Source organism: Saccopteryx leptura, chromosome 3 (genome assembly GCF_036850995.1).
Source record: "Saccopteryx leptura isolate mSacLep1 chromosome 3, mSacLep1_pri_phased_curated, whole genome shotgun sequence".
NCBI classification, from domain to species: Eukaryota; Metazoa; Chordata; class Mammalia; order Chiroptera; family Emballonuridae; genus Saccopteryx; species Saccopteryx leptura.
Window position 1 is genome coordinate 310517477 of NC_089505.1, and position 25382 is coordinate 310542858.

General features: G+C 37.0%; 1 protein-coding gene across 2 annotated transcripts in view; it reads left to right on the forward strand.

Annotated features, from left to right (window-relative positions):
- Positions 1 to 19792, forward strand: part of CYP7B1 (cytochrome P450 family 7 subfamily B member 1) — a 174017-nt gene extending 154225 nt beyond the window's left edge. For both annotated transcript variants that reach the window (XM_066378969.1, XM_066378967.1), the window contains exons 5-6: positions 8101 to 8276; positions 16472 to 19792. In XM_066378969.1, coding sequence (XP_066235066.1) covers positions 8101 to 8276; positions 16472 to 16759 — 464 coding nt within the window. In that variant the 3' untranslated portion in view covers positions 16760 to 19792. The remainder of the gene's footprint in view (positions 1 to 8100; positions 8277 to 16471) is intronic.
- Positions 19793 to 25382: the final 5590 nt, after the last annotated feature.

Here is a 25382-nt window from a genome sequence, read left to right on the forward strand (position 1 = left end):
CTCAGGTGCTAAAATAGCTCAGTTGCCGAACAATGGAGCAACAGCCCCAGATGGGCACAGCATTGCCTGGTAGATCCCAGTTGGGACACATGCAGTAGTCGCTCTCTCTGCCTCCCTGCTTCTCACTTAAGAAAACTTAAAAAAAAAAAAAAAAGTATGGATTCAATAAATGTTATTTATTGTTATCACCAAAATGATATTTAACTTCAATGTCATCCCTACGGTGTTTATATTCTTTTATTTATTTTTCAATTATTTGTGAACCAAGCTGGTATCAAATTCAAGTCACTTTAACCCACAGGGGGGCCCTTTCTACATGGCATATATGAAAAGAGCACTATACTAAGTATGTACACAGGCAAAGTGGATTATATTCCTGAAGGCCTCAGGTGAATTGCAGGCACTGAGTTTTGTTCAATTACATATCCTGAAAATGAGAAAAGTCCCAAATGTGGTCCAAGTGAAGGCTATTGGAATAAAAGGAAGTGCTATAAAACTAGGGCTTGGCAAAATTTGCAATACTTTTTTAAAAACAGGAGAAATATGAGCTTGCAGTTATTCTTCAGTAAAATTCTAAAAGAGACTTTGTAAGCCCATCTATTTAAGGTATTTGGAAGAGGACAAAAAGGGATGATTAGTTGAAAAAAATAAAGATTAATAATAAATAATAGTTATTACTAGGCACAGACCATATTAAAACTACTAATAGGCCCTGGCCAGTTGGCTCAGTAGTAGAGCATCAGCCCAGCATGTAGAAGTCCCAGGTTTGGTTCCTGGCCAGGGCACACAGGAGAGGCACCCATCTGCTTCTCCATCCTTCCCCCTCTCTTTTTTCTCTATCTCTCTCTTCCCCTCCCACAGCCAAGGCTCCACTGGAGCAAAGTTGGCCCAGGCGCTGAGGGTGGCTCCATGGCTTCTGCTTCAGGTGCTAGAATGGCTCTGGTTGCAATGGAGCAACAGCCAGCTGGGAAGAGCACTGCCCTGTGGTGGGCTTGCTGGGTGGATCCTGGTCAGGCGCATGTGAGAGTCTGTCTCCCTGCCTCCCACTTCTCACTTCAGAAAAATACAAATAAATAAATAAATAAATAAACTAACTACTAATGATTTCATTATTTAAAAGCAACTTATGGACTTATATATTTCATATGATCTTCACCAAGATACCGAGGGACTAGGGCTGCTCTTATTTTGTCATTTTTACAGAAAAAATTCTCAGGGTGCTAAATAACTTGCCTAAGGTCATGAAGGTAAAGGAGAGAGGCATGACTTGAACTTGGGCTTTTTGCCCACACTCAGGCTTTTCCCCTTGCCCCTGTCTGATATCAGAATCACTTGAGTCCTTTTCATTGTCCAAACTGAAAGGGAAGAGGAATTCTTTGTATCACAATTCAACAAAGCCAGCCATGACATTCACGTGGACAAGATCTGCAGATGTGGGCTAGGTGATGATAGAGTTAACTTTATTTTTAATTTCAGGATGAGACAGTAAGAATGACAGTATTAATAATTATTTTACTAGGCGGCAGGCACTGTATTAACTGCTTTATGTATATTAGTTTACTTAATCCTCAGATATTATCTTTAATTATTGGGTAACAAAGTTCAGAAAGATTAGTTAACCACCCAAATCAAACAACTAGATAATAGAAGAACCAGAAATTGATGTCAAGTCTGACTGACTTCAGTGCTAACATATAAACACTGTCCCCTCGTGGAAAAGTGCCCTAGAGATGTACCAGAGACCGAGACCACTATTTATTTATTTATTTTTTTTGTATTTTTCTGAAGCTGGAAACGGGGGAGAGACAGTCAGACAGACTCTCGCATGCGCCCGACTGGGATCCACCTGGCACGCCCACCAGGGGCTACGCTCTGCCCACCAGGGGGCGATGCTCTGCCCTCCGGGGCATCGCTCTGCCGCAACCAGAGCCACTCTAGCGCCTGGGGCAGAGGCCAAGGAGCCATCCCCAGCGCCGCAGCCATCTTTGCTCCAATGGAGCCTTGGCTGCGGGAGGGGAAGAGAGAGACAGAGAGGAAGGAGGGGGGGAGGGGTGGAGAAGCAAATGGGCGCTTCTCCTATGTGCCCTGGCCGGGAATCGAACCCGGGTCCCCCACACACCAGGCCGACGCTCTACCGGCCAGGGCCGAGACCACTATTTTTTTACACAGACATGTATCACTAATTCTCAAATATAATTGGGTTAGAATGTGAGGTAGGGGCTAGAGGTTCACATAAGAATTTTGTGGATGTTTTATTAAGTGAAAAAAAAAACTTTTTATGTTAGAATAGTTTTACATTTACAAAAAAGCCACAAAGATAATAGAGTTCTGATATATCCCTGACACATACTTTCTCTTATTATTAATATCTTCGTGCGTTATATTTGGCACAATCATGGGTATTATTTTGAAAAAAACTTTCTATTTAGTATTATAAAGTAATTGTGAATTTGAGAAATTAAAATTGTACATAATTTAGATAACAATAATATAGTTTACAAACTCCTCTCTTCCAGTGGGGCTAGACAGGAGTTATCGATTCTACCTCATGTTAGAAACTTCTAACTGGAGCTGGAGGGAGAGGTATCTTCCATAAGGGGTACACCAGAAATAAGGTAGTGATGTTTTTATATATAATATAAGAAAACATTGGTTAAAAAGTGAAAAACACTGCTTTGGATGTTTATCAAATTTCCAGCTCAGCACAAAGCTAAGAGGGTTAGATAATATAATGAATGCTGAAAGCAGGAGTTGAAAGGATTGAACGGGAAATTTAATGAGAATGCAGATTATTGTATTTAGGTCTAAACATCAACTGTGCAAGAATAGGATGAGAAAAAGTGTGGCTGAGCAGCAAAGGGTTTAAAGCCGTGGTTCTCAGCCTGGATTCCTCATTGGAATCATCTGGGAAACTTCAAAGGTACTCATTCCTGGTCCCACCCACAGAGGTTCTGGTTTCAGTGGCCTGGGGTGCAGGCTGATGGCTTTAAAAGCTCCCTGGATGATTCTAATGTGCTCCCACAGTTTAAAAGCACAAATTTAAAAGCGTTCGTTAATGCAGTGGTTCTGCTTGTATTGGTCTGAGGTGGAGCATTTATTATTACTATTATTATTATTACTAAACCATCTCAGATGATTCCAACAGACAGCCAGTGCTGATAACTTCTGGGATATTAAAAAACTTAAAACAAGTCAGTGGTGATATTCTTTCAAAAATATGTTGTTCATCTGCTTCCAATGAAACATTAATAGAAGTATGGTATCTGGGGCAGAGAAAGTAGTTCCTCTCTGTTTTCCCACAGAAATAGCACACCCCCTTCTGCCACATTTTAGTGGCATGTTTACTAATTCAATTCACTCAGGATGTCAGAAGAAAGCCATATATTCTCTGAGATACAATTTTAAAATGACATGAGATTTGTCTTTAAATATTTTTAAAGGGTTACTGTGTGGAAGAAGATATATATATATATATATAATTTGCCTTTGGGTTTTCTAAAGGGGTGATATTAAAGGGAGAAAAATTTCAGCCCAGTACAAAGAATAACTTTCTATTAAAAAGGACTTTCTGAATGTCGTCATTGGAGATGTCCATTTAGAAATTGTATGTTATCCTCACTGGGATCTTGGGAAGCATTCCTGTTAATATGAACCTTCCAATTGTGAGCTACCTGAACTACAGTGGCCTTGAAGGCCAAATCCATATGCTGTGTTCTCTTTTTTCTACATATGTCAGTTACCACTTCACACCAGTAGCAATGGCCCAGTGCCCTGAGCAGAGCAGGACTTGATAATGTTATTTGAATATATGAATGCTGACTTTACATGTCCATATTTTACAGTAAACCAAAGGCCCATGTCTGCAGTACAGAGTGCAAGTAGGCATTCATTTGTATCAATTCAGATTTATTTTTAACTTTACTTAAAATATACAATCGTTGAGCCAAAAATTAGTTCTTTTACTTTAAATTATCTAATTTTCAGAATTACCTTCTCACCTTTCTTGAAGGCAGTTGCAAAAAATCACCCACACATCTGGATCTCACTCCATTTCCTTACACCCTGTAGAGCAGTGGTCCCCAACCTCCAGGCCACGGACCGGTACCGGTCCGTGGGCCATTTGGTACTGGTCCACAGAGAAAGAATAAATAACTTACATTATTTCCGTTTTATTTATATTTAAGTCTGAACGATGTTTTATTTTTATAAAATGACCAGATTCCCTCTGTTACATCCATCTAAGACTCACTCTTGACGCTTGTCTCGGTCATGTGATACATTTATCCATCCCACCCTAAAGGCTGGTCCGTGAAAATATTTCTGACATGAAACCAGTCCGTGGCCCAAAAAAGGTTGGGGACCACTGCTGTAGAGCACAGTGCCTCCAGGTCCCACTCCCCCTTCTCATCCACCTTCTTCCTGAGTGAGACTGCTCAAGTGTTCCGCCCCAACAGACTGCACCGGGCCTGGCTGTTCATTTCACTCCAGCCATTGCTGCTATCCACTGATCACCATGGCTAATCAGATGGTATGACAGTCAGCACCAGTCATTAAGATGACCCAAATTAACAGCCTGGCCATGTCACAGTACATTCATTTCACATACACAGACATGGCTTAAGTGTGAGGCAGAAATTTGAATGTGCTTATTTATGTTTGCATTGTAACATGCATTATTGATAGTCCTATGATACTTGTGCACTTGAAATCTGCAAATGAGAATCATCTGTCAATTATTACAGCCAGAATTGAGATTTGGAGGGCAAAAGGGAAAGTGTATATGTCTTTTTCTACCACCTTTCTTTCATTTGCCCTTTTTCTTCACAGTTACATTGCAAAGCATCTTAGCTCAACACATTCCCCAGCTCTTTGCCTACAGCGGATACTGAATCAGAATATTTTTATCACCTGAAGAGAAACAAATCTTCCCTAGCCAGGTGAAGAAGGCAGTGCCCACTCTGACTTGTAAGCTGCTTGTGGGAATGCATAACCCAATTCCCTTGGTCAGTAAAACTCAGTTCTTAAAACATGGGAAGCCTTGTCTTAATCACCATGCAATTGTTGGCACCTTACAGTGCCCAGTGTAAATTATCCCCCAAATATTTGCATTTTTGACAGCTGTTTCTCTACAATGCTTTAATAAGTGGAGGGTCCTATTACCTGCTAAATGTTAGTATAAATTAACAATCCATTATGCACAATAAGTTTTATAAAACATTTACCGATAGAGAGCATGTTTAATTAAAATTAACTTGCATATGAAAGCCAAGTGTACTAATGATCACAATGACCTTTTATTACCTGCAGTCCCTTGTTTTGGCTAAAATGATTGACAGCTTGCTGTTTGGCTACCATGTTGAATTTCAGCTGACAACTTTTCATTTTAACTCAATTTGCCCGCCTATCACAAGCTGGTGGCAGGCCAGACCCAAGTCACCCAGCTTTGCCTCAGCAGCTTGCTCTAGTTCTCATTAGTACGCATTTATTCAGTGGAAATTGGAAGACAAATGCTTGAAGGCATGTGAACTAAGTATAGCAAATTAGGTTTAAAGACTGAATATTTATAAGTATATGGAAAGTTTTGTTGTGTTTTTTTTTTTTAATTCTAGAGCGAATTGAGAACTGAGTGCTAGCTTTGGCATAAAAGAAATAAAGATAGAAGGGGGAAGAAAGATTCTAAGAATAACAATACTACAAGCCTTTTCTTTCCCTTTTAGAAATATGTAAAATGTCTCTGACAACACCTTATCAAATACCAACCTGGCCTCTTTCGTGGAGTGCTTGCACAATGAAGTTTAGCACCTCGTGCGTGAGAAGGGGGGAAATGAGGGTCATGTTCAATTGTTGCTTGGTTATCCCTTGGTATGTTTTAAATTGCCTTGTTTGTTCGGCACTAGCATAGAAACAGATGTTGCTCTACAGTGCAGGATAATTTACTGTACCTCCTGTGCAGCATGGAAGCCCTCCCAGGGCCCAGCTGGTCTGTCAGTGGCACTGGCTGGTGTCTGCTCAACTATGACAACTACAAGTAGAAGCTGAAATTTTTTATTGTGCAGTTGTCATTCTTCTCAACATATAGCTCTGCCTGCATTCTTACTGGGGCTGGTGGAAAAGCTGCTGGCTTTTGTGCCTGTATGTGGCAACACAGAGCCACGGAAGCCGCACTCTCCATTGTTAATAATAATGCAACTCATTACTTCTGTCGTCTAATGATTATCGGCATGATCGCTCAGAGCAAAAGCCAGCCTCGTCTTGCACACATAACTGGTACTGGAAGGTAAAACAGATTTGTCATTTACGATCTGACTGCTAAGCCACACTTTGTGCTCCATTATTGTGATTAACTTCTGCATAAGATATGCTTGCCCAATTGTCATTTGTGATACTGCAGTAGGCACAAGCTGTGTGCTCCCCGCGAGCATGTCAGCCAATCGGATGTGACCGTGTTATTTGTACTGTTAAATGCTGGCCCTGTCACAGCGGCCACCCCACAATTATTTTGCCTTTTTATTTCTTCTTCCCACACCCCTACTGGACTTGGAGGGTGAACAGCGCCACTACAATATGTCAGTTACCGTTTCACACCACAAGCTAAAGTGATGCTGTGCTGTTGTTGACCCAACAGAGCCCACAGCCCTTCAGGAGAAGCTGATTCTCGACTTTCACCACAGAAATGTTGGTCACTGGTGTCCTGCCAGTTGAAATCCATCGTGTCAGGTGCCTTGTGGCTATCTGCAGTAGAGTCCACATTCCAAAACCAAAGTTCTTTTCTGGCCTCATCGCCAACAAACCGATTTGACTTTGCCTGATTATAATAACGAAGGCAGTCCAAAAGAATATGCACAGCCTCACTGTACGTCACATTGAATCACCACACTGGCCACACAGAGCTGACCACAGCCTCATTTCTTTAGACAAATGCATGCTTAGGGAAAAATCTCCTAGGAAAAGGCACCCAAAGCTACTTGATAGTGCTATGCAAGCCATGGATAGATTTAAATTTTAGTGAAATTGCATTTATTTTTATTTTTTGGCTGATGCAGTCTGCTTCTGTAATCTAATAATGGGTACCAATGTTTCAGAGCTTTGCTGAACACTAGGAAACTGGTCTGTGTGAGAGATTCTACATTGCGAGCCACAAACACAACCATTTATTACCATATGAAGGGGGACAAATACTCAATTTGGAGCTCTTTTCCACATTGCTGATTAGAAAGAATCAAGCTTTATATTCTAGGGCCCATTCACGCTGGTGCAAACATAGTCAGTTTTGATTAAGAAGGCAGAGATGCAGACCTAGACAGGAGCTACATGCTGATATGCATGCTATCAGAATGATTTATGCAAATTATGCATATTATTCCCAAAGGAATTCCTCCTCAAACTGCCAGGATAAATTGCCGGAAATTAGCCATAAAATCTGTCGTGCTAGGAGCAAAAGGTGAAGGCCACTGGGAAAGCAAGGACATTCAGCTTCTGGAATCTTCTAGGTTATTATGGTGGCTATTATTTTCCCTGGATGTGAGGAAATGAGGTTTTCTTCTGAATCCTATAAAATATTTTCCCTTTAAAATTTTTTCAACAAATGCTGACTCACATTTTATTTACAGCAAGCATAAAAGAAATTAAGTGTTAAGCTGTCTCACAAAGCACCACTACAATCACTTTACTATTAACTGCCTAAGTGGTTACTAAATGCCTCAGCCTGGCTTTAAAGGCATCGTTGTTATATGAAGATTGGTGAAATAACCGGCCAACAGTCATTTAACTGGGATCTGGTTTTAATTTAGAATGGGTATACCCATAACACAGCATTTCTCTCATGCAAACTATTTCTTCCTATAAAAATCCTAACTAATGACTTTATGTTCAAGTACAGCTCTGCTGCTTCTTGTCTGTGAAAAGCCCCAGGTGGTGTCCCGCCCCTTCTGACTCTGGTCATGTGAAGCCACCATTGGCTCCATCTTGGTGTCCATGGATCTGATGAGGAAAGGGTTTCCTTTAGAGTCAAAGCTATTGGTGATGGGATTTAATGGCAAATTGTGGGCATTCCTCAGGAGTCATATTTTAAGAAGCTGTTGCTTGCTTGTTTTTCTTCAGAAAGTGCCATTCTTGAGGCTTTACGACTGTGCACGTTTTCATCTGTCATTCGTTTTGTTCAAGAGGATTTGACTCTGCCTTCGGAGACCCGGGACTACCATCTGCGAAAGGGAGACCTGTTGGCCATCTTTCCTCCACTCTTGCACTATGACCCTGAAATCTTTGAAGCTCCAGAGGTAAATAAACATCAAGCTGGTCGTTGCTACTTCCTAGACACTGCAAGCACATTCCTCTTTCTATCTCCTCCTTTTCCCACCTTCTTCCAGATGGAATTTGAGACAGCTAGATGACTTCTGTTTTTCCTCCAAAGGGAAAATGTTCCTATTTACTGAAATATTTCTTAAGGATCTCTCTTTCAAAGTTTTTCTGACCTATAAATAGGAATACAGTGATGAGACTCAGTGCTAGTTTCTTCAAATGAAATGGACATTGTACCTTGGTCATCATTACCTTTAGGACATAATTAGGTTTCCCTTGGCAGAGAATTATTGAAATATATTATTGAAAATTATATAAAGGGCAGATTAACAGGTGGCTTAGAGAATAAATATTGTTGACAATTTTGCTAAGTGTTTCCAGAATGGGGTTGATATCCCAAAAAGTCAAAAGCATCTCAGTCATAGGTAAAGCTCATATATTTTTTCACCTCTTACTATAGATATGTGCCCCTTCTCGATCAATTAGGATGGCGTGATGAACTTGAGATTGTAATGCCACTGCTCACGGGTGAAGCTCTGAGGGTAATTGTGTCATCTCCTTGTATTTTTTTTTCCAAAGCTGGAGTTAATGAATATCAAAGACTGGAAATTAATCCACCCTGGCTCATCCCTTAATACCACTTCAGAGGTTCACCACCTGCATGCAAATTGAATGCAGTCATATTCTGCCTGTGCATCTCATGTTGCTGCATTGGTTTTGTATATAAAATGCCATTTTTCAAAGGGAAACCTTTGTACTCTTTTTGAGCAGCTCAAAAGCTGAATTACTTTTAAACCCACTTTCTAAGTGAGGATGTCATGCAGCCAGGCTGGATTACAATATTGCTGAATTTTGGACACTAATAAGAAATATTAGTGAAATATAATGAAATATTAGTGAAATATAATGAAATAATTTATATTGATTCTATCAGCCAAGCAAAAATTTTTAGGCAGGGGAGAATATACACATGGTTTCTATGTGTTTCAGAAGAAGGGGCATTAAATGATGATACAAGTCAGAAGTGGGGTGTGGGTGAGTGAATTGAACATTTCCCAGACAACAAACTTTATTTCTAGATTTGTAATATCAAAATTTTTCCCACACAAGTAGGTAGTCAATAATTGGGCAAATAAATAATTTATATTTGAAAAATATTTTAAAATTTTTAAAATAGCTTTATTTCTAACTATAATTTTTAGTGTATTTAATATTATTATTTTCATCATATGATTATCCAATAATCATTAAGTTTACTATTCATGTCGTGATAGTAAAATCAGCATTAAAGTTACCAAGGCATATCTGATAATTATTTGCCAAGTAACCACTGTTTTTATGGTACTCATCTTTGGGTTCCTCTTATCCTCACTCCTGATCCTGCCCCAATAATAGAAAAGACTGAATTAGACTTTTAGGAATTTAAAAATCAAGGTTAAATATTGAAAGTGTGTTGATTTATATTTATATGCTAATATTTTTTGTAGAATACTAAATAGTAATGCCCAAACTTTACATAATCAATTGGCCAGTCTTAAATAGTAGTCAGAAGGGTTGGCCTCATACTAAACCTGTGGAGGAGCCAAATTGCAATATTGTGAATACTGATTTAGCATCACTGGGGTAGCTCTAACGTACATCGATGAGCACTTTTTATTATTTACTAGACTTAACATTAGTCAAATATGCCTGACTAATGTTAAAATTAACTAGCTAATTCTTTGCCACAGTATTTTTTTTTTCTTGAAATCAGTTGTGGAATGCTAATAATTATAATTCAGAACCATTTCTATATGATTTGGCAAAGTCCTATGTAATTATTCTACAAATATTTACTGAGCATTTATCACTATCAGGCATATAAATCGATTCCTTTTGTTCTTAACAATTTAGGATGGCAAAAAGATGCTATAGATGCTCATGTAACAGATGCCCATCCTACAACAATGCACTGACAGTGAAGAAGGCAAATCTGTCCTTGACCATTTGTCGTTTGGAGCCCTGGCCCAAGAGCTTATCAGAGGCCTGTATTCCCCACTTCCTGTCTTTTGTACACTATGAATCTTTAATGAGAAGACTAGGACTCACTTATAGAAACCAGACAATAGCTGTTGGGTCAAAAACACGAGGAAGACTAATTGCAGCTATAAGTATAGTTATTCTTAAAACAAATAGACACTGAAAAGCCTTAGCAGAACATGGGCTCTCCAAACCCAACAAGGCATGGTTTCAGGATGTTCAAGCCAAAAGACTCCAGAATAGTATTTAAATCAAAACAGACCATAATAAATTTCCGGTTTCTGAATGTCTTCACACATTTCTATTCCTGAATGTTCTTCCTTGTCTACCTAAGAGGTTCCAGATAACTTCATAAGAATCACTCTCAATTACCTCTTCTTTGATATTATCCCTGATTCTCACCTTATTCCTGGAGAATTTGCCATTGCCCACTCTGTATCCTGTGTGGACCGTTTATTTATTTTCTTATGGTCCAAACCATGTGGTATTTTGCAATTACTTGTTGACTTGTCTGTGCTGCCATATGCTGTAAGTTCAGTGCCTGTCACACAGGAGAGGGCATCCCTAGAAGGTGGATAGACAAGGGGATGCTGGAGTAGATGAATGTACTGAAAGCAAAAATGTGGACCAGTTAAAAATTTAAATCACCACGGATATTGTGCATTCAGACATGTGCTAGGTAGGCCTAAATAGATGAAGTGGTTTGTGTATAAATATAGCAATACTATTTGGAGTGGTGAGAACTATGACAAAAGGAAAGCATAGGAGACATCTCAATAAGACCATTTAGCTACTTCTAAACTAACCCTTAGTTCTTACAGGCATGTAGGCCTGGTTTTAAATCAAGAAACAGATTTCTGGGTGAAGATTAGAATTTCCAAATGTTTGGAAAAATAAAGTTTAGAACATTATTTGGGCTAAACAAAACATGTTTGGGGACCTAACTGGGTCTATAAACTAACAACATGTAACCTGTGTCTTAAGAATTATTTTCCTAAATATTTATTGCTTAGTATATCATGTTGCGGCCACTTAGGTAGTTCTTGCCTGTGTGGGAAAACAAATTGGTAAGTAACATTTATTTTTTTTTAATTTTAACATTATTTTTTTTAATATTTTTATTTAGGCCCTGGCCGGTTGGCTCAGCGGTAGAGCGTCGGCCTGGCGTGCGGGTGGACCCGGGTTCGATTCCCAGCCAGGGCACATAGGGGAAGCGCCCATTTGCTTCTCCACCCCCACCCCCTCCTTCCTCTCTGTCTCTCTCTTCCCCTCCCACAGCCAAGGCTCCATTGGAGCAAGGATGGCCCGGGCGCTGGGGATGGCTCCTTGGCCTCTGCCCCAGGCGCTAGAGTGGCTCTGGTCTCGACAGAGCGACGCCCTGGAGGGGCAGAGCATTGCCCCCTGGTGGGCAGAGCATCGCCCCTGGTGGGCATGCCGGGTGGATCCCGGTCGGGCGCATGCGGGAGTCTGTCTGACTGTCTATCCCCGTTTCCAGTTTCAGAAAAATACAAAAAAAAAAAAAAATATATATATATATATATATATTCATTTTGGAGAGGAGAGAGAGAGAGAGAGAGAGAGGAGGAGCAGGAAGCAACAACTCCCATAAGTGCCTTGACCAGGCAGGTCCAGGGCCTCAAACTGGTGACCTCACTGTTTTCAGGTCAACGCTTTATCCATTGCACCACCACAGGTCAGGCTGGCAAGTAACATTTAAAACAATAACAGAGAGCAAAGGAAACACCCCTTCCCAATTCTTTCTTCCTCTTCCTCTGTTGGTCTAAATGCTTTAAGAATGTCAAGGTAAATTAACTAGGAATGAATAGCTTTTTAAATTTTTCTGAAGGCTTCCTCAGATTTATCTTTATAACCGCCAGAATTCAAGCACTGGTTCTCAAAGAATCAGTAAATTGATGATAATTTTTTTTCCCCCAAAATGCAAAACTATAGCTATGAAAAAGACCAATCTATTGGGTGTTTTTTCTATGGCCAAAGGTGCTAAGGCACAAAGGGAAACCTGGGGAGCTCTCTGTGGAAGAAACAGTGAACATTCAAGTTGATAACACATTATCATAACCATGTAGCCTCCTAAAGGAAGAAAAGAGGAAAACAACAAATAATTATAAAGCCATGGGACTACCCACTAAAGCTTTGAAGTTCAAAAGCCTCTAAATAATTTCTATCTATATCCTAAACTGGAATAGAGATTGTGACCTCAGGAAACACTTCAAGGAAACAAACAAATGTATAGTGAACATCTACTATCCATAAATCACTTTCGTGGGCACAATGGGTGACATGGAATTTAAAAAGACCTCTCTTCTTAAGAGCTCATTGTTTAGGAGCTTGGCCTTATCACATGGCTATGTTCTCATAAACTGGCACTTGATATCTACGATGTTGGAAACAGCTGGTAGACCAGCACAGATGGTAGTCCAGCACTCTGAAAGCCTTGAGTTTGTCAGTTTTTATGGTGTAAATATTCCCACCTTGGCTGATTTTATGTTACCAACATGAAGACCCTAAACATGGAGGTGAAAAGGGATATGCACACTTTCCTGACCTAGTACAAGCTGGCTTGAAGACACTGTGGTTGGAACCCAAATAATAGAGATAAAAAGGGACTCATCTGTCATCTTGCTCCCAGGAAGACTGACTGTAAGCTAGGGGTAACAGGGAAGCTTCTTGGTCATCCATTCAAAACATTGACACTTTTTATTGCCAGGAAGTCATAACTTTTGTCTAATTTGGTTCTTATACTCAGATAACGAACTAAGTGAATACAAGACCTGATCATACTGCATGTCACCTAACTCAGTAAGACCATGTTTATGCCTTTTTAACTTCAATGCTTCACATCCAGGAAGTACTTTAAAAATCTTTTGAATGAACTAAACATAATATTTAAAGGACACAAATTAGAGTGTTCACTTACACCAAAAATTCTCTTCTATCCAGAAAATGGAATCAACTATCCAGTGTTGATTTGTAGTGCTAAATATTATACCATGTTTCCTTTGTAAACACTGAATATTCATCTACTCTTCATTCTCTACATGTTTATTTACTCATTCAATATCTCTGTTTTCTTCAAAAGCTTGAAGATTGCTTTTAAAATATACTTTATTGTCATGTATTTATTCATTATTTCGACAAACATATATGGAACCTCTACTATGTGCATAGCACTCTGTTGTGTGCTTTAAAAATACAGAGATAAATAAGACAGTGTGACAACAACAATGTACTGGGATTTCTTGGCTCTGCCATTTCCTGTGGGTTAGTTCTGTCTTCAGCCTGGTGGCAAGAAAGCCACAGCAGTTGCAGGCATCCTATTCACATATAGCTAGGTCCATAGAAGGAAGGGTGATGAACAGTCTTTGTTTGTTTGCTTGTTTGTTTGTTTGTTTGTTTTTCTGTCTTGACAAGAGGGAACTTTCCCAGATGTCCCCACAGACTTTTTCTCTGTAGAACTGATGAGATTGGTTCACATACCCTATCCTAAATCAGTCAGAGGCCAGAGCAATGGGATTACCACCATTGGAGCCTAGACAAATCTTATGTAGAGGAAAGATGTTGAGGAGTCATTCACAACAATCATTAGAGGAGCAATGGAGAATTTCCATGTCTTACCCTTTCTCTTGTGATTTCTCTATTCTAATCTACTTAATAATGTCACATTTAACTGACTCACTTTAATTATGAGGTGCTGAGTTATTATGGCTATAAGAGTTTAAGTCAACATGATGAACCCTGTATTTAAGTTGTTTCAAATGACCATGTGCATCTTGAGCTCCTTAACTCTTTGTTCCATGACACTGTGACCCCCAAATCTCAGGCATGAAACTATTATACCCCTTCTCTTTTTGGCTAAAACCAGACTATATGCTTAGCATCTGCCACAAGTTCCTCCTAATATCAGTTCCTGTTGTGGTTCTACATGCCTTGGCAATGGAAAAAACAAAACAAAACCCTGAAAATTAGTTTCCATGCAAAATATATGTTGTCTATGTGCCCTTTGACCTTAATGATAGTCTCAGAGCAAAACAAGTTGGCCTTTTCCCTTCTTGTTTCATAATATATTTAAATAAATAGGAATTTCTCAGATGTTTAGTGTGAGTAAATTGAATAGAAGATAGAAAATTTGAGGAGTGACATTACTGATTGACTAGAAATCTGGGGAACTGAATATAAACGCTAAGATCACAGGGGTTGGGAATCATTATGTGTAGATCATCATGGCCTCTCAGAGGGCAGCACATTCAGTTTCACAAAGAAGGACAGGAAAGCCAGGACATTATGAAGTCATAACCCAAGCTAAGCTTTCCTTTTGTATTTTCTGGCTTAAACAATGGGACTCCAGCAAGACCTTGTATAACAAATCATTTCATGGCAAAATGAACTTAAACTGATTTTAATAGCTCCTAGGCCTGGAGCTCTTGAGGACAGTGCTAGTCTCCTCAGATTGGTTAGGAAGCAGCAATACTGAACCTGGCAACAGCTTGGAGCCACAGTAATGGACAGAAGTCACCAGCAAAGATTTCCATGTAGTAACTCTATTTCCAGTAACAAAATATATGTCAACAAAGAGTGTCCTTATTCATAGGGATGAAGAGATATTTTTAGTTCCCCACTGTTTAGATTCTATTCAGATACAGAAATTTCTCTGTGGGAAAATACATTTGTATTCTTATTAATGTAGACTAATTTTGCCTGCATCAGCTTACTTACAAGGTGGAGAGGAATAGGAGCTACCCCAAAGTGTGTTTTCTGAGCATGACTATTTATCAAAACATGTATCCTAGGTAAATAAGGGTCAACCCACTACTTTTAAAGGAAATGATTTTGCTAACATTAACATTGGCATGAAGTGAGACAGTTAGGTTATTTGTGATGAATTCAGAATCTATCCACATATTATAGGGTTTTCTTCATAACCTGAAATGCTTTCCATCTGATCTGCTCTTTTGCCTTTGACTTCATGTAGTTCATATGACAGTTGTGTGCTGAGCAGGTCTAATACCAAGTACAGGAAATACTTACTCAGCTTCATGCATCCCCCATGTATTAATTTAATCAATGACTTAATTCATCATGGGCTGAAATGAGGTCATTTATTCTCTTTTGGAAACCCAAATGAAAGTAAATTAAAATGGCAGACCAAACACTCTACGAACCAGTCCCACTGCTTTCTGTAACAAGTATAATATAACTTATTTATAAAAACATGGCAGAAACACCTGCCACCCTAGAGTTAACCCAAGGAGACTTCACTCTAATAGAACTGACATAGAAGAAATTCAGTGCCTGACCTGTGGTGGCACAGTGGATAAAGCATTGACCTGTAATGCTGAGGTCGCTGGTTCAAAACCCTGCACTTGTCTGGTCAAGACACATATGGGAGTTGATACTTCCTGCTCCTCCTCCCTTTCTCTCTCTCTCTCTCTCTTCTCCAAAATGAATAAATAAATAAATATTAAAAAAGGAAAAGTTAATTAAAAAATAGAAATTCAGTACAACATCAAAAAACAAGCAAAACTGGTTTTGTGGCTTAGCTCCTCTCTAGTGGCTTATGTGAATTTTACTATTTTATATCTACTGAATCCAAACACAGGCATTGATCCTAAGTTCATAATTCTCATCCATTAGTAGCTGACTGTGAGAAAATAGAAAAATTATATTTTGGATCCTCAGCAGCTCCTACGTATTATTCCATTAACATGGACGGCAGTGCCAGAGCTCTGACCTTCTACCCAACATTGGCCTGTCATTTGCCCACCACTGAGAGCAAAAACAGGGATAGATATTGCTTCTATATTCAGGAAACAACACAGAAGAGAAATGTGAATTGGGAAGAAAAGTTACTGGAGATAGAGTTACTACATGGCAATCTTTCCTGGTGACCCCTCTCCATTACCGTGGCCCTGAGCTGTGTTTTGATTTTACTCTATATGGGAGAAGTAATTTCTTATTAGAATCTGAGTGTTTTCAAAGTTCATACATGATTTGAAGTTAATCACCTTTTACTTTCTTAAAAGAAGCCTTTTAAAAGGCAGGGGGAGCTGCCAACTTTATGGACATGAACTCATACTATTTCAAATTTACTATTTCATGTAAATTTTTTATTTTAACATTCTCTATTTCTTCTTCACAGGAGTATAGATTCGACCGTTTTGTAGAAAATGGTAAGAAGAAAACCACTTTTTTCAAAAGTGGGAAAAGGCTGAAGTATTACATACTGCCATTTGGATTGGGAACCAGCAAATGCCCAGGCCGATTTTTGGCAATTAATGAAGTGAAGCAATTGTTAGTTGTACTTTTAACCTACTTTGATTTAGAAATAATGGATGATAAACCTATACAACTAGACAGTGGCCGCTTCTTGCTTGGTATTCAGTACCCAGATTCTGATGTTTTATTTCAGTACAAAGTCAAATCTTAAAGAAGCTAAAAGAAAAAAAACTAACCTAAACATCCTCAGCTTATCTGTTTGTTTTTAATTTCTGCAAATGTAATTGCTTTGCTTATTTTTTTTTAAATGCCAATTTTTATTTGATGTGCGATCAGTCCAGTTTATACTTGGTCATAAAGCATAATGGTGGCATGAAAATGGACATCAAAATCAACATAGTAATAAACTTAAAATAGTGCTTAAGTTTCTACATATTATAATTTTTCACCTGTCATAGTAAATAGACAGCAATAGATGTGACACTGTAGATTTTTTAAAGTCACTTAAATTCTTCTCTAATATGTAAACACACACTTTATGTACTGTTAGAAACTGTGCTGGAAATAGACACAGTCTAACAACATCCAAAATCACAGGGAAGGAAATTAAATTTCCAAGAGATAGACTGTATGAAAAGATTTCCTTCCAGTATAATATCAATAATATCTGTATCACCGGAGTATGTTTGTATTAAATAAGTTTGCCATAGATTAAATACTTCAATTTCAATATTTAATCATCCATAAATGATCTTTAGTACATTATATACTATGGCTCAATAGCACAAATTTCTTCTGATATAAGACCACTCATGTTCAAGTTAGATACTGATAAGGTTTAATGTATAAAGAACACACAAAACCTATTATATATTCAGCAATTTCCCTAGACATTAGTATTAGGTTTATTGTAGAAGCAAATATTGAAATCATTAAAGGATTGATTATAGCATTTGGCTTTAGTATAGGCTATAAGGTTAGGCCAGTATTGCAATTAAGTGTTCCTTAAATGCTTTCATTTAGTAGTATTTGTTCTTGACACCTCATCTTTTGGACTTGGAGTTTACTTGTTTTATTTTGAATTACAACATGTATGTAATGGGGTAGAATTATATATGCCACAATGTAGCTTTATATCCATGTTTCCAAGATTTCTAATATCAGATTACCAAATGATTGATTGGCATCTGACATCAATGATGATGCTCTATCTAAAAAGCCAAAGGAGGTAATCAAACACAGATAACTCATGCTGCATTAATTGGAATTTCTAATATTTCAGAACTGTGCTATTGTTTTTAAAAGGAAATTTATTTTTAAAGTACATAAATAAATAGATTTTCTAGAATTTATTTTCTCTTTCCTGAAATATATGCTCTAAATGTTTCTTAGTGAATGTCTTCTGCTCTGAACTATTTTGCTTGATGAAGATGTTTTCATTTGACCTCATTCTAAAAACCTGATCTCACTAGGTACACACATCTAGGATGAGAATTATTTCTTCACAGCACCTTGAAGATAACATATGTTCCTACAGCTTTCATCATTGTTTTCAAGAAATTAGCCTTTTATCAGTTTAATTATTTAGTAGGTAGTCTGCCTTTTCTCTCTGACAGCTTTAACATGTTCTCTTTGTCTTTGATGTTTTTAGTTTCTATTTGTTGTGCTTGTGATTCTTGAGTCTGAGAATGTATGTCGTTCATCAGGTATGGAATATTCTCAGCTGTTATCTCTCTGAATATTACCTCTCTCTGGCTCTCTGTTCAATCCTATCATCCTATACTCAGTGTCATTTGACCTTTCCTCCCCATATTTAATATTTCTAATTTACATTCTAGGTAATTTCTATAGATTGCTCTTCTAGTTTTTTTCTCTGTACAGCATATCACATCTGGTTTTTAACACATTTATTGAATTGGTTTCTTCCTTCTTTTTACTTTAACCTCAGGTTCATAAGATTGAGCCATCATACTGCTTATACCCATTAGCTCATGATACACAATTACAATTGGTCTAAGCAAGGCCCCTCTGGCTTTATATACTTATTCTATTTTATCCTAACCCCACCATCATACTCTCCTTATCATAGGCACACATTCTAAACTGTTTTATGTTTATCTTTTTATAAAACATATCATTATCTTGGGTGCATGTTTTTAATTTGCATAGCTGTATTTTCTATAAACCAGATTCTTCTTATTCAGTATTCCATAATGTGCACCCACCATGTTTTAATGATCTATTTACCCAGGAAAGTGTTGGTGAGAAACTTACTTTGAGAGAAAAGCCAGGGCCTAACCTAAAACTACCCCCACTTATCTTCCCAGTGCTGTGCCCAGCCACCCTCCACCCTGGGCTGCTGTAAACCCTGTCCTCAACCTCTATACCACACATGCATGCACACACACACTCGTGCATGCTCAACTTAGGCCCTAGACTTGATCTCCTGCCTGCCACAAAGCATATCCCATTCATTTTGTATTAGGACATCTAGTCCACCATATTACTACCTTAAATGGAAACTTTGTTTTTCTTAACTTTATCTTAGTAATACACTTCTGCAATGTTATGGCAGACAAAATGCAGAAAACTAATTCATTCTCATTCTGCTTAACTGATAATTAGAAGTGTGTACAGGAATTTAGAGTAGAGAGAGAGAATAAATGAAATGGCTGAGAAAATATTATACAAAAGCAATGGACAGGAGAATCAAAACAAGAGAGTCCTGTGACAGGCTCAAGTCTAGTAACTAAGACTGTTTATAAATAGAAAGAAAAAGGTCATAACAAAGTAAGTTAAAAGACATGGATTCTAGCTGTGACACAACTCGTTTGTTATCATCAACAAGTCAGTTTGCTTCTCAGTGCTTCAGTTTCCTTATTAGCAAAATAAAAATAATAAGGCCTTTTCTGTACTAGGGTTCATTATGAGGATTAAACACAGCATATGTGAACTTATTTTGAAAAGTGTAATGCAATATGCAAACATAAAGTTGTAAAGGAGATACTTTAACAATGCCCTTTGAAAACTGGTTTTATGTATTTGTGAAAGGGAACATTTCTTGTCATTAGTTAATGCATTATGCATTTATTTGATCAAACATTTATTGAGCATTTCCTCTGTTCTAGATATATTATGCACTAGATTACCCTTCCTGAGAACACATAGTTTATTAGGAAAAATAACAGATTCACATCTAATTTATTATGAATGTAGTTGTAATAAATTCATCTTTTTAAAACTATTCTAAGGTTCTGATTTATCCATAGTTCTGACTAACCTTACATCACTGATTCCACAATAAATTTTTGTAATGAGAAATTACTATGTGGATATTTGCACACAATAAAACATATACATCAGGTATTGTGATTATATGGTGAAAATAACAAAACCCAAATACAGTCCTTGAGGCTTCAGATTTTTTTTTAAACTGTATTTTACATATTATAAAAACCTATCTTGCCTGACCAGGCGGTGGCACAGTGGATAGAGTGTCAGACTGGGATGCAGAGGACCCAGGTTCAAGACTCTGAGGTCACCAGCTTGAGCGCAGGCTCATCTGGTTTGAGCAAAAGCTCACCAGCTTCAACCCAATGTCGCTGGCTCGAGCAAGGGGTTAATCTGTCTGCTGAAGGCCTGCGGTCAAAGCACATATGAGAAAGCAATCAATGAACAACTAAGGTGTTGCAACAAAAAACTGATAATTGATGCTTCTCATCTCTCCGTTCCTGTCTGTCTATCCCTGTCTATCCCTCTCTCTGACTCTCTCTCCGTCTCTGAAAAAACAAAAAACAAACAAAAAAACCCTATCTTTTCATTTGTAAGTCTCCCCTAAGTTTCCAATTAAAGTAAATGAATAACTAGTAATGTTATTTGATATCAACGACCAACAGTAACAATGCATTCAATTAGCAAAAATAAAATGCTCTGAAGGTATTTTTTTTTTTATGTGTATGACAGAGAGAGAAAGGGACAGCTAGGGACAGACAGACAGGAAGGGAGAGAGATGAGAAGGATCAATTCTTTGTTGTGGCACCTTAGTTGTTCATTGATTGCTTTCTCATATGTGCCTTGACCCAGAAGCAATAGCAGAGCAAGTGACCTTGGGCTCAAGCCAGGGACCTTGGGCTTCAAGCCAGCAACTTTTGGGCTCAAACAAATGACCACAGGGTCATGGCTATGATCCCATGCTCAAGCCAGTGACCCCACGCTCAGCTGGTGAGCCCACACGCATGCCGACAACCTCAGAGTTTTGAACCTGGGTCCTTTGCATCCCAGGTTGATATTCTATCCACTGCACCACTACCTGGTCAAGCAATGCTTTGAAAGTATTAAGATAAAAACTGTGTATCATTAAATAAGGCATGTGATAAAACAACTTATATAGGAAATATTATCTGCCTGTCTCTGTTTTCCTGGCACACTTCATTATATCTTCTCCATTTTATGATTAAGTTTGGGTCATGAGTCTAAGGCAAAGAAGCTTCCTGACTCAAAATTTGCAGGATTGCTTCTCCGTATTTTCTCATAAAAAATAACATAGGTACCTTTTTCTATAAGCATCTTCTAATTTAACAGTAGAATCTTAAAACCAATTTCAAAGATCAAAGGAAAAAAATTTTTCCAGGTTTTGATCTTAGTATAAAATAATGTTAATAATTATAGAACAAGAATTGTTTGCCAGTAGAATGTGCACTGTCTTAACCTATTAAGTTCACCAATGTTGCAAACTATTATTTATTTGACTGCATTATTAGGTATTCATATTCACATAATTAAGAAAAAGTTAGCAAGCCAAGATTACATCCCCTGTAGCATTACTTTAAATTATAATGAGCGATCACATAAAACTCTAGTATTTATCTAAAGCAATTATTACTTATCCCACTTCATAATATTAATCTAAATCACTGATCATTGATGTTTAAACTTTTTAGCTTTAAATGCCTATTCTGTTTATAATACCTTCTTGAGTAAGATAAATTTAATTCATGAAAAACTCTACTACATATTTTTAGATAGGAGATAATTTGGCAATATTTATGTTAAAAACATTTCTTAGGCAGAGGAATGTTGAATATTCTTTTAAAATTTGTCCTGAATCATTTTTTTAATATTATCTTTTTATTTTAAAATGGTATATATGTGGATTTGTGAAGAAACATATTATCTTTAGATTTTGGGTGAGAAAAACACTTTGTACATCAATTTAGAAAAATGCTTTGTAAATCAATTTAATTTTCTTTTATTTACAACAGGAATTCAATAAATCAACTTTTAAAGCACAGGTGAATGACTATGTCTTCTTATTTTTCTACGAAGATCATGTTAGATTTGATTACAAGTAGCAAATTATTTGGGAAATACTTTTGCTGGGTGAGTTATCCTTACATTCTCATCCCCCAAAACACACACACACACACACACACACACACACACACACACATACACACACACACATTTTTATATTCTGATACTTTCCTTAAAAGCATATTTTTAAAAAATTGTTATATTTAGCATACTTTTTTATATATTTTAGCTTAGTTATTTATGTGGGAAGTTATCACAGATCCAGGAATTATCAGTGACTAGTAAGCTTTTTAATAAGTTTATTTTAACAGGCCAACCTTGTTATGCTACACGTTTTAATAATTGTTATACTGTGGAAAGATGTATAAGAACAACAAGAAATGAGAGAGAGATTCCCATTAGATATGGTCTTTGTCTTCTGTGGATCACTTTACCACAAATAATAAATACAACAATAATATTTGGACAGTATTCCATTTATTCATAAAGCTGAAATCTAAACTGTAAAAAAAGCATCTAATACAGAATGCTGTTGATGAAAATAAACCATGGCTCCTTCAGTAACTGGACGTACAGCATTTCACTGGGATACTTGGCTATTCCAAGAGACACCCCTGTGAGTCATTAAGGTTTTAAAGCAGGGGCCGGGGAACCTATGGTTCGCAAGTCAGATGTGGCTCTTTTGATGGCTGCATCTGGCTCACAGACAAATCTTTAAAAAAAATAATACTGTTAAAAATATAAAACATTCTTATGTATTACAATCCATTCATTTCCTACCACTCATGTTCATGGCTGTGGGTAGCTGGAGCCAATCACAGTTGTCCTCTGGGACAACACCAAATTTTTATTGAATAATGCGTAACGTACATGGGTCGTTGTATGGCTCTCATGGAATTACATTTTAAAATATGTGGCATTCATGGCTCTCTCAGCCAAAAAGTTTCCCAACCCGTTTTAAAGGAACTCACCTCAGACTCTGAAGGTATTCATGTGCATTTGAACTAGTGAGTTCAGTAGTGCTTAATAATCACAATAAATTATGTCCTTAAATGGACAATTTATGAAATAATTATCTTTGTTTTCAATTTACTCTAAAAAATATATGTTGAGTAAACAAAATTTTTGCAGAATTCTCTGGAATAGCCATGATCATGTGAGTAATAATGTGCATTTTCTATTCAGGGTATAGCCAGATAGGAACAATATACTATGGTTAGGTTCAATAATTTTAAGTGTTTGATACATTTATTGTTAATTATTTGAAGGATAAGGTATGTTCTCAATTTCTAAATGTACTCATTTTTATAAGGAGAGCATGCTATATCATAGACTACACAGAAAGTAAATGTTTAAACAGCATTTTATTTCCCTTATAACATTTTGTGCTTATAAGAGAAATTAGAGGGAATATAACAGGTAAATGTACTAATATCTAATGGTTTATTACTGAGTCAAATTTAAACACAGTGTTTATTAGTTGGGTTTGTAGTTTTTTTGTTTTGTTTAGTTTATTTTCAAGAGAACATTTCCTCCATATTACTTTTGTTGTTAAGAACTAGCAATAAAATGTATGTCATTATTATGTGAAAATGCATGTTTTTTTAGTAAATGCATTGATTACATGTTTAAATGGAAGTACTTTTATTCATAACTTCTAAGAACTGGCCAATATACTTAAAGTTTAATAAATACTTTGTTTTATACTTTAAGTGAAATATTTTTTAAGTATTTGAAATTATTTTTGAATTTTTTATGAATCTATAGGTTACAGGATGTAACATTTTCTTCTGTTTTGAAATTAAGTATTCAACTTTTTAAGAAATTTTTATCTGGAACTAATTTTAGATTTACAGAAGAGCTGTAAAATAATATTTATTTTTAAGAAGAAAGTCTTTATACTAAACCATGCTTGCAAAAAGTTAAACCAAAGAGTGATCCTAAGACTTAGTCAGTGAAGATCTTAGTTCATCTTTGACCTTTGGAGATGATTGTCCGCAATAATACCCCATAGAGCAACATACTGTAAATAGCATCTGAATGGCAGAAGCATTTTAATATGTATGCCACTAGAATCCTCCATAGTTTAAAGTGCTTTGTTTCCAATAAAAAATTTTTTCTAAGCTTTAAAAAGAACTTACTTTGTTAAATAATTCCAGATTTTACTCTCTTGAGAAATCTACACTTTAAAAATATGCATGCCTGATTCTTTTCCAAAAGAAAATTGAATTATTCCCTGACCCTACTTCCTGATTTCCTCTCTTCCTCCATGGCTCTTCATGTTTCTGTGGAAGCCTGCTTAAGAAAACCATTTTCTTTGCAGAGAAGTCTCAGATGGAGGGCATAGGCTCAGCCCGGCCCCTGAATTTTGACCATAGCTCTGCAGAGAGACTATACCTGGCAAATGTAGCAGTACTTACTTTCTTGAAGAGACGGTGCATGAGCTAATGTTTTAACCAGTTAGGTACATAATATGCTATTATTTGTCTTCTCTTTTCAAAGAGGAGAAAAAGGATATTTAACAAAGAAATCTTCATACCAAGTTCTTCAGTAATTGCCAGAGTCTATAAATGCATAAAAGGAGGTTAAGCCATGATGCACTTTTATGTTTAAATCTAAATCCTCATCTCTAAACATCTCTATTAACATAGCAGATTTGTGTTGCAACCATCCTCCTAATAAAATATGAACTCTTTTAAGATTGTCAAGCATTTGTAAATAATGGATCCTTTAAATATCCCTGAACTTTATTCTCAAATTTATAAGGAGAAATAATAATTACTTTATATAACCACTGATACCATTTTAGCATTTGATGAAGATGTTAATTTATGGTTGGTTAGCAGTTTATGGCTGTCATTAGTTTTTCAGTTTGGTCCACATTAGAAATCTATTTTTCTTTTTTATTTTAATCTGAGACAATTATATAAAGATATGGTTATGTTTTATCTAAAATGTATCATTCTACTATAGCATTTCAAATTATTCACAGATCATAGTTCTTATATGTGCATATATGAATTTAAAAATACAGCAATAAAATGCTTGAAACAGATCATAAATTTGCTTCATATTTTATTGCATCTCTGAATCAGGTTGAGAAGACAAGGGCAACTATGGTCTTTGGGAAAGAATTAACTCTTTCCCAAACTGGTAAGGAGAATGATATCACAGTGTGCATAATTAAAGCCAACTCCCCCATCAAAGCACACTGGTGACTTGTAAGATAGGCTTGTCCATCATAAATGGGGGAAGGAGTAGAAGGTAACTGCAAATCCTCTTTTCCTTTGCCGTCTAACCTTCTCAGCACGGTCACATCTCTTCCAGAGCTTTCCAAACTGGATTTCTGTATTACCCAAATTAAAGAACACAGAAGAAAGGAAAGGAAGAAAAGTCACACACGCACGTGGACACACACTCGGGTACCTGGTCATTTTGCATTAGTTCAGAAGGTGCCTGGATCATGTTAAGACGAGTAATTTAGAAAAAGTGGTAGAATTTAACTCAAATCAAACCTCAGG